At 37.8% G+C, this 10,618-nt stretch overlaps 1 protein-coding gene across 1 annotated transcript; it reads right to left on the bottom strand.

Annotated features, from left to right (window-relative positions):
* Positions 1 to 3,832: 3,832 nt before the first annotated feature.
* On the bottom strand, positions 3,833 to 10,331 carry shisa2a (shisa family member 2a). Its single transcript, XM_060832330.1, has 2 exons — positions 10,043 to 10,331; positions 3,833 to 4,416 (listed from the first exon to the last, which is right to left on the bottom strand). The coding sequence occupies exons 1-2, from the start codon at positions 10,329 to 10,331 to the stop codon at positions 3,887 to 3,889; spliced, it is 819 nt and encodes a 272-aa protein (XP_060688313.1). The 3' UTR covers positions 3,833 to 3,886.
* Positions 10,332 to 10,618: the final 287 nt, after the last annotated feature.

Raw genomic sequence — 10,618 nt, 5'->3', positions numbered from 1 at the left:
AATGAACACTGATGAATATGAGAATGCAATTAATATAATGCAGTTTAAAATTTTAGTACCGGAAGAGGCTATTTGGATGGTCCTATCTTCCTATAAACCAAAAGCCATCTTCACCTTGAATTATGCCAGTGTCAATCATGGTGAGGTAGCCCTCTGACATTCACTGTATCAGCACACACTAAGTGAACTATTGTCCCAAGATATACGAGGAGAAAGTGAGGTCTGCAGATGCTGGAGATCAGAGCTGAAAGTGTGTTGCTGGAAAAGTGCAGCAGGTCAGGCAGCATCCAAGGAACAGGAAATTCGACGTTTCGGGCATAAGCTCTTCATCAGGAAAGGGCTTATGTGAAGAAGTTGCATTGTTATGGACTTATTTGCTTCTTGTAAAGTTATTAAGTATGAGGAATAAGCAAATGTGGGAAGAGTAGTTAGGGAATGGACTGGGAACATTGTGAAAGGTCAGGTTTCAAGGTACTCTTGAAGAAGGAAACAAAAATGACAAGGTAAAGAGAATTGGAAGTAAAACTACAGTAAAACTTCCTGATGAAGGGCTTATGCCCGAAACGTCGAATTTCCTGTTCCTTGGATGCTGCCTAACCTGCTGCGCTTTTCCAGCAACACATTTTCAGCTCTGTCCCAAGATACAGGAGAGTACTGATCACCTGAGGAATCAAATTAAAACAAAAGTCTATACTTTCATCAGGCAATGGGGAGAAAAATATGCTTGAAAGTGCAGAATTCAAAACAAAGTTCTTTCTTCCTCAAAAAGGAACCAGAGCTAACAATAATCTTACTGCAGTTGCTGACTTCTAGAGCTTAGTTAGTTAGGTAGACAGGCTACAGTGTTACAAGAATCTTAAAGCTCTCTATCGTTTTCAAGAAAGTAACACAGAAAATAAGTGACCTCAACTTTTTTTTTTATACAAGACTATAATTTGAACAGATGTTGTTAATTTTTGAAAACTTTAGGAAGTCTTGATTAACCAATTAATTCATACAATCATAACTCAGGGCACACTGAGTACTTGAAATAGAACATTTGTAACACACATTTCTAGAATTAGACACTAGACAATTTTTCAAAGGTCCAGAAGACATGTTCAACCTAAATAACTAAGTGCTTGATTTGTTTCTACTTCCAGCCATATATTTGCAGCCACCACTCTAACATGCTTACCGACCTCCCCCATCCTGTTCCACCCCACTGCTTCATGCACCACCATTAACAGTACTGCTTTTAGCTACAAGCCACTGAACTATGTAGTTTTACTTCCAATTCTCTTTACCTTGTCACTTTTGTTTCCTTCTTCAAGAGTACCTTGAAACCTGACCTTTCACAATGTTCCCAGTCCATTCCCCAACTGCTCTTCCCACATTTGCTTATTCCTCATACTTAATAACTTTACAAGAAGCAAATAAGTCCATAACAATGCAACTTCTTCACATTTTATTCACATCCTGAACAAATGTACAAAACATAATTGTCATCATAAAAATCATACATTTGGAGCAAGACGACCTAATGAACTGTTAAAAAGCATTCCTAACTATAAGCAAAAATAGCAAACTTTTCTCAGAAAATACATTTTATATAAATATACACAAACATATTTACAAATCCTTCTGCAAACCTACAGTCAGAGTTTGATCAACACCAACTGTAGAAACCCAACTTAGCAGACTGAACTGAACCTGGAACTTGACTGCAAGTTTAGTACTGCTAATCAGTCAGAGCATTAATCAGTGAGAGGAACCTATTTACACAGTTCCATAACGTATAATACAGGAACAATTACTTTCACAAAATTTGAATAAAAATGTTGATTAATGAAGAAGAGCCAAGATTAAAGTAAGCCATGGGATATGAATTTGTCTTGGTTGGTATCATACTAACTACACATTTTTTAGTGTTTGATATTCAGTTCTATAGCAATTAAATGTTAAAGGACAATGAATAATGGTTGTCTATTTGGCACAAATGGCATGTGTCACAGCTCCCCAAGATGAATTTCTAACTGGGTCGTTGAAAAGGATGAAATTTCTCTATTTGTTAATTTTATTAAAATGCAGTATAAGCATAAAATAGGACCTCCCCCACCTGATAAATTTCAACTGAAGAGCATGGAGGAGATTAAAAATGTGGTGATCAAGTTATATCAATGAGAAAAGCGTAGTGGACTGAGTCCATAGCATTATCTAGCAATACAGCACAACTGTTTGGCCTCCACTATTTACAATCCCTGATGAGGAGATAGCATACAATGAATGTTTCCAAGTTTGCTGACAACTCAAAGTGTGGGGCGAATAAATAGTAAGGAGGACATAAAAAGACTGCAGAAAGAAATGAACAAGGTGAGCACGTGGCAGATTAAATAAAATGTGAAGAACCATGAAGTTACCCATTTTGGTAGGAAATACATTAGGATTCTGTTTTCAATCCTAAAAGAGATTCTAAATTTATATTACTGAATAAATTTCAGTGGCAGGTTGATGACAAGTATGGATGTAATACGTTCTAATACTAAGAACTAAGTCAGACATCTCATCTCTGACTGTTTATAGTAGGCAGAGTGCAGTTCACACTCAACCATATCATGCTTGCAAATCTAAGACAAAGCATTTAATGTTAAATGTGATTCCTTAATTCAGCAATCCTTGCTGAATAATACTGAGTGCATTAATAGCTACTCTAAGAACCAATATAAGATGATCAGTAAAACTCAGAACATGGCTCATATATGCATCATGGAAGTTACATACATTCATATGCAGAGGTCAGTTCTCTGTAGAATGAAATAAGATCAAACATTACTTATTGGAATTACACAGAAGCACGGCAAACCTACAGTCTCCCTTTGCAACACTTCCACCAATCAAAGTTGACTTGTCAGTCTATAAGTTTCCCTTTTTCTGTAATATAAATTGTTGTGATAGTTTAAAATTTGGCATTCTTGCATTTGTTCTGAAAAGTGCATAACAAACAGCTTCAGGAACAGGTCTTTCTTTTCAGCAATATTCAATATCTGCACTACTAAGTAACTGGTTAATTTTTAAACAAAGCAGAATATTTTTTCAATGGGCAACAGACGAAGAAATGTGTACAGGGGGACATGTATTTATATTTATGATTTGCAGAAAGTTAACATCCAGATAAAAAGAATTAAAATCATAGAATTGGAAAAGCAAATGTTATGTGAGCGTTTGCTATGAAAGGGTTACATCATAAGAATAAAGAAGACTAACTAGAATTACATAAGGCACGGGTGAAGCCACACTTGGAGCACTCACTAAGTATGATTTTAGTCTCCTTAAGTAAAGAAAGCATTCATCCTAGAGTGTATGCAAGGAAACATTCACTTGACATCTTCCTTAATAAGTGATTGTCCTATAAAGGAGATATTTAACAGGCAAAGGCTATATTCTCTGGATTCTAGGAAAATGTGAGACAAAACGGAATTATACACAGGACCACGGTTTCAGATGAAAGAATCAGATATTTACAAATGAGATAAAGAGATTTCTTCACTCAAATGGTTGTGAATCATTGGAATTCTCTGTCTGAGAACTTTGGATGCCTCAACTGTTGAGTATATTCAACACAGAGGTTAATAGAACACATTAATGGAATTAAGGGCAAGTTAAGTTGAGGTAGTAGGTTAACCTTGATGTTATTAATGGCAGAAAAGACTCCAGGACCAAATGGCTACTACTTCTATCTCTTACATTCTTAATTCTAAAAGTAATGCAGCACTGTGAGTCAAAAGAAGCAATGTTACATAGCCATTTTTAAATTATTACAATTTGACTAAATATTGCAATTTCTCTTGCATTACTGTCAGGGACTCCATAAAGACTGTCTGCTTTTATTTTTACATATGAATAAATCTTACAGAGTGACTGCAGGGTACATCAGCTGGTCACCACTTAATGATCCATGTGAATAAGGATTATGAGATTGTTGTCCGTAACCTTGTCTGTCCACATATGCAGAAGCCATTACGAGTGTGTGATCTGGTGGAAGCCCATAGCTAATATATTGTGCTGGTAGGAAAGGATTTCCTGTGGATTGTGAAGGTAGGAATTGCTGAGTTTGGTGGCAGCCCATGACAGGGAAATTTGTAGGCATGTTCATGTAGAGGTTTATACCATCTGTTCCCATGGAACAGATGTTGTTCTGCCGTCCCATGGAACTCCTTGTGGAAGTAGTCGTGGAGCTGGAAGTAGAATGGCGGGAAGGGGTTCTGATACCAGTTGAAGGAATAGACTCCAGCAAACGGCTTTGAGTGGGGGCATCCTGCTGGTTCTCCCTTGGCTTGGGTTTCAAGCATCTGCAGCAGCAAACTGCAATGAATGAACCAACTATGATGAAAGCTACAAATATGGAACCAACGATGAGGAATGGCAAATACATAGGAACTGCAAAGAAAATGTGAAAAACAGTGTTATTATTGGGCACAATAGTTGACACTCTACTTATTAAAGAATTGTATAAAGCAACAATATAAACATTTAAAGACTATTTACGTTACCATTTGGTGGAGTTCAGTGGTATAGAGAAATTGTACTGCGTTCTAAGTAAAAAGAAAGGTTCTGAAAACGGAGTCAGATTTTTCTTGCGAATTTGTTCTTAAGCACATGAAGTAACAAAATCATGTCAAACATTTTATGTTTAAGCAATATTAAACCATCCCCTGGTTTTATCTACAGGTTACAAAAAAACATGTTCTGAAAAGATGCAAGATACATTTACCTACATTGTATTATTTCCCTACAATGACGATCATTGCATAGTCATGTGATGTAATTAAGCTCCTTTCTACTAAATTTTAAAGTTATGAATATTCTCATTTCTACAAACTGCATCCATTTTCTCCTGTCATTTCTAGACCATACTTTACAGTGGCTGAATGCGTGCACCATCAACTTTAGTTACACATTCCCTTGTACTTTTAGTTCAGACTGGTCCAATACCTGGCCCATGAGAGCACACCAATCCATTCCAGCCTGCCACTGGTTTTCCAAAACACAAAATGAAGCTGGAAGATTCTGCAAGATGTTCCTCCAACCACTGGCCATTTTCTTCTGTTATTTGCTGCTGGTAAATTGACTGGTGAATGAGTCTGCTGGCAGTGGCTTCATTTAGCCCAAAGCCTGAAAGCCAGAATGGTGAAAGTGAATCTGCTGAAGGGGAGGAGAAGTGTGGAGTTGGAGCATGTAGAAGAGTGTGCAAAGGATTGGATGCCTGTTACGCTAGTGGTGGATACAGAGACTCGCATGACAAAATGCAACTCCGTATAGTTCTTATGTGGTAAACAAATACAATAACTTTCCGCCATTCATTGACTGGAACCAGCATCAAGATGTGTTTGCAAGATGAGAGCAATTTCAGGACTTCCATCCTTCACTATATATCAAATCATCTGAAGTTGCTATTGCACTTGCACAAAAATAGCCATAAGCCCTATTGAGCTTATATATATTTGACAGCAGATCATGGGCCAATACAGTTTAATATAGCTGTTGACCATTTTGAATAACAACTTTCAAAACCAACTCAAATGATATCTGTAAACTTCAACTGGATAAATAACGGGAAGTAATATTTCTTGTTACATTCCATTTCATTACAGAAAGGATTTAAATTGTTTTCATTAGCTGAATATGCTTTTATTCATTTGGGAAATTGGCATCATTTATAAGGTCAGCATTTAATGTACATCCTCAGTCACTCTGACAACGTGGTGTCCCTGACAACTTGGCAAAGAGATCTGGATTTTATTATATGCTGTGTGGAAAAGTTTTTACTTCCACACATTGCACTTGTTCGTTTCGCAAATTACTTAAATCGCCTCCTCATTCACAATCCTTTTTAAGAGGAAACAATTTTATCCTAATTACTTTATTCAGACTTGACTGAAAATTTCAATCAAATCTAATGTTAGCCCTCGCCTCTCCAAAGAAAACAGTCCCAAATTCTCAAATTTGTCTTTACAACTGAAGTTTCTCATCCCTGGAGCCATTCTTGTAAAACCTCTTTGCACTGTCTACAAAGTGATCACATTCTTCCTGAAGTGTGGCACCTAGACTGTACAAATACTCTAGCAACAGTCTAATTAGTCTCTTAGAATCTGGAATGCCCTGCCTCAAAGTGTAATGAAGACAGATTCAACAAGGTAGACAAGAGGGCATTAGATAATTGTTTAAATAGATGTAATGTGTGAAGTTACAGAAAAAAAAGGGCACAAGAATGCCCCTTCAGAGTCCCAGTGCAGACAAAATGGGCTGAATAGCCTTCTTCTGCACTCTAACAAGTCTGTGATTCTCACATAAGTTCACATAAACTCCTTCCCCCTATACTCTATGCCCCTCTTAATAAATCTCAGGATACAGAATGCTTTATTAACTGCTGTCGGCACATCTCCTGTCACCTTTAATGACTTATGCACATATACACCCAAGTCTCCCTGCTCCTGTGCATCCTTTCTTTAATCTTGTTTTTCCACGTTCCTCACTCATCTTTGCATTCAGTTTGATCTGCCATCTATCCACTCACTTCAACAATTTACAATGCTTCCAAAGTCTGTTTTGTCTTCAAACTTTGAATTTTTTTCCTGTACACTAAGGACTAGATAAATATCAAGAAAATCAAGCATTATCAACAACTGGAAAAATCTAGCACAAACCTTCCTCCAGCCCATAAAATGTTCATTAATCATTGCTTAGTTTCCTGCCTATGTGCAGATTATTGGTAAGTACGTTTTTGTAGTTGCTTGCAAACATTACTGCTGTCTCAGTGGCAGGGACCTAGGTTTGATTCAGTCTTGGGTGACTGCGTGGAGTTTGCACATTCTCCCTAAGTCTGGCTTTCTATTGGGCACTCCAGTTTCCTCCAACAGTCCAAAGATGCATAGATTAGGTGGAATGGCCATGTTAAATTGTATGTTAGTGTCTAGGGATGTGCAGGCTAGGTGTATTAGCCATCATAAATGAAAGGTTATGGGGAGTGGCTCAGGGGTTGGTGACGGGGGCGGAAAAGGTGGTTGTGGTGGGGCCTGGGTATGATGCTCTTTGGAGAGTCAGTGCACAATGATGGGCCGAATGATCTCTATCCACATTAGAGGGATGAAAACTGCTGAGTGTTCAATGCATAAAATGTAATTAGATATAAACAGCTCCTACTGAAATTTCAATTGGTAAGAACACCACCGAAATTATATGAAATTTACAGACTAGGAAAATTCCAGATTGGATCTAATTACCTTTGTGTGTTAATCTTAATCAGGGCTGTGATTGAGGTGTTATTATTAGCGATACTTCCTTTAACTCAAAAACAAGACCTTTCAGTAGGGATGCACTGACTGTCAAGAATATTTCAGGTTTGAAATCTACAAGTCTCACTCAAAAGCCCATTCAATTGCAGCACAAGATATCCACTGTAATCAGCAAATTCTAATGGTAGATATATAGTTGTGGATATCAAGTGACAACAGGACCAGAATTCAGCATTAAATGAACTCCACCAACTGATTTTTTTACACTCAAATATCAAAACCTACCTATACTCACAATCTGGGATCACATAAAAACTTGCAAGTGAGAGAAGCAGTGAAGGACAGTCAGAATTTATAGACTGAATCCAGCAAACAGTTCAGAAGTGGAGAGAAGAAATCTGCTTGTCACATTCTCTGATATTTCCACAACTACTCTGATAAACAATTTTAATAATGGAATTTATAGACTCTGCAGGAGTCTATAATGGAGTGTTTCTTAAAGCAATATTTTACTAACATATCAGACATTTTTAAACTTACCTGGCTGGAAGGAAGTGGAGGAGACTATGTTGACTCTTCCTTTCATATGGACAGTAATTTTACTGTTTATCCAGAGTAAAATCAGATTGGGCTACAAAAGGAACAGTGAGCCTAATCCAATTTCTCATTTGGTAGGTTTGCTTAAAATTACCCCCCAAGGCCCATTAATAAAGGTCTCTATAACTAGCCTCTATGAGCAATTATAAACATACTTTTAGGACTTCTTATAGCCTAGTTTTTTTTCTCCTGACATAGTCTCCACTTGGCAGAAGGAGAGTTTGTTTTGGGATTAGGGGAGTGTCCTGGTCAGCACTTTGGTCAATGGAAGTTATTCATTTAGTGATATACTTATAGATGCACAAACATCCTCTGTGTACATACTCCAGCACATGTTGAATACTTTGGCATCATGGGTATCAGGCTGCTTAATACTTTTTGTCATTCAAGGTATGTATTAAACATGTATTATTTTAATCTCAGTTTCCACAGAAAAACATGATGGAACGACTATGTTGGAGGTATGGAAAAGTTGTTATAATTCATTAGCATTATACCTTTTGAATGCAAAATCATAGAATACTTTGAGAATTTTTATTAGAGCAGAGAAGGTCAATAGGAAAATCAAATAAGTTTTCAAAATTCTGAACGGCTTGGAGAAGATAAGCAGTAAAACACAGTTTCCATCAGTTGTTGTATTGGTAGCAAAGTGGAATATATTAGAGATTTTTAATATGGATGGAAAATTGAAAAAATATTTTACAGAATGGGTTGTTTACGTAACTGTTCATTACAACATCAAATACTTTCTTGCAAATGGCTGAAAAAGGTACAGTCTATATGATATAGGTTGTGTATTTAGTTGGAATGGAATGCTACGAAACAATAAAAGTCACCACAGTATTACCAGACTGTTGAGCTGCTCTTTCATGACAGGGAAAGAGACATGCTCTTTCATGACAGGGAGAGAGAGAGAGAGAGAGAGAGAGACAACTGGTGGTAGTTTAACCTGGGGGCCTCAGGTGAGTGTAGAAAGTCCTTGGTAACCTCAACCAAGGTAGGTATCAAACCCTCGCTATTAGCAACAGTTGCATTGCAAACCAGCCATCCAGTCAACTGAACTAACTAACCCACTTAGAAAACACAGGGAATGTGATTGCAAAAGATATCACAGTTGAAAAGCTAGCATCAGGGATCAATATGATTAACCATTGGCCTTCAATCCTTTTACCATATTTGGTAAGGTTATTAAACCCACTTGCAATTTCTTTTGAAAAAAAAGTGCTCTTAAAGTTTCATTTTATTTCAATTCCACTTTCTTTATAGATCATTACTAAAGGTATAATTTCTGAGGCATGCAGACCAGATGGCCTAACGTTCAATCCCTGTGTTGCCCTGAATTAGATATTTCCCAGGGCAATAGTTAAGATAGACTTGGCTGCAGTAGTCCTTCTATTAGGCAATGGAAAATCAGCCAATATTCCCAATCCTGACCATTATCTGCATGTGCCTGTCAGTGAGAAGATGATATTATATTCTGTAATATTCTCAAGTTAATGAGTCTTCCAACACTTATGCCAAATTCCACACATGAAAAAAGGCTAATTGAAGAGCACCAGATGTCGATTGCCACGAAGCAAGAGAATTACAATATAAACCATGTACAGATCTTTAGCAAATGCAAATATGCTGATAGTGTTTTGTCTTGATGGAGTAGTTTCACATGGGCCTCCAATGCTAAAGTTTAGAAATTTTTTTTGCAAATAGGCAGCTGTTTAGACTTGGAATCATCTCTAAGATGTAGTGGTCCAAGCACTTTCTGAAATAATGCAAGGAAAAAGCAAGGGATAGGAACTAAATATTGAGAGTTAAGACTGGTATAATGGGTCGAGCAGTGTGTGGTTTTCCTCAGAACTGTGAAACATGTATCATTTCCCCCACTCCCATCCCCTATCCAGCCAAAGGAACTAAAACCAATTTCAATGAACAGCCAAAAATTAGTTAACTGAGCACAGACGAGGGATCAAATCCGTTTTGTTTGCATAACCTTCTGATGTACATAAATATAAGTCAGCATACACATTCTCAATCTTTTACTGTAACTTCCCTAGCTCCGATCCGATAACGAGAAAATAACTCATACAGAATATCAATAATTACAGTGTATTTTAAGACTAGATGGGATGCGGTAAACCACCTGTGGTGATTAAGATAGGATCAATGTGTCCCCCTACCTGATGTTGACCTGCTATAAGAGTTTGCTTCCTGATGGACATTGTTATCGTTGCTGCAGACGCCCTGGTTCAGCCGATTATCTCGCAGGGAGCAACAATACCTGAGGCCACACGATCCGCAACAGAAAGTGGCTTCTTGCCCATCATATCTCTCGGGACATTGGAATCCCGAGTGCCAGCTCCCGTTACTGTCAGACCAGCCGTGGCAGTACTCTCCCGATGCGGCGTGAACACTGAGAAGCCAGTTGGTGAAGAAAAGTAGCAGTGTACCAAACTGAGTAGCCCCCATAGCCACAAGGAGGACTGCGGGCTTCAACAATTAGTTTATAAAAGCAGATCGATTTTAAAGGAGATTGAACAAAAAAAAGCGCGCTGTTAATACTCAAGCTTTCACAATCGGTTTCTATCCTCTCCCTCCTCACATAGGGCTGAACCTCCAAATATTGGACAATGCGAGGCGTTCTGCAGGAGTGTTAACTTCTCAGTGTTAAATAGCTCTATTCATGGCGATCGCCTTCTCAACTTCTAACCGGGAGAACATTCAGGGAATTTTCCATCAGTTAGCAAGTCTCTTCA

This window comes from Hemiscyllium ocellatum, chromosome 11 (assembly GCF_020745735.1).
Source record: "Hemiscyllium ocellatum isolate sHemOce1 chromosome 11, sHemOce1.pat.X.cur, whole genome shotgun sequence".
NCBI classification, from domain to species: domain Eukaryota; kingdom Metazoa; phylum Chordata; class Chondrichthyes; order Orectolobiformes; family Hemiscylliidae; genus Hemiscyllium; species Hemiscyllium ocellatum.
Note: the sequence above shows the minus strand (reverse complement) of the source record. Positions and strands in the feature narration are given on the sequence as shown.

Coding starts and splice junctions, on each gene's coding strand:
- shisa2a (XM_060832330.1), bottom strand. CDS start 10,331: ATGGGGGCTACTCAGTTTGGTACACTGCTACTTTTCTTCACCAACTGG. Junction 4,417..10,042: donor TTATAGCAGGTCAACATCAG/GTAGGGGGACAC, acceptor TTTTCTTTGCAG/TTCCTATGTATTTGCCATTC.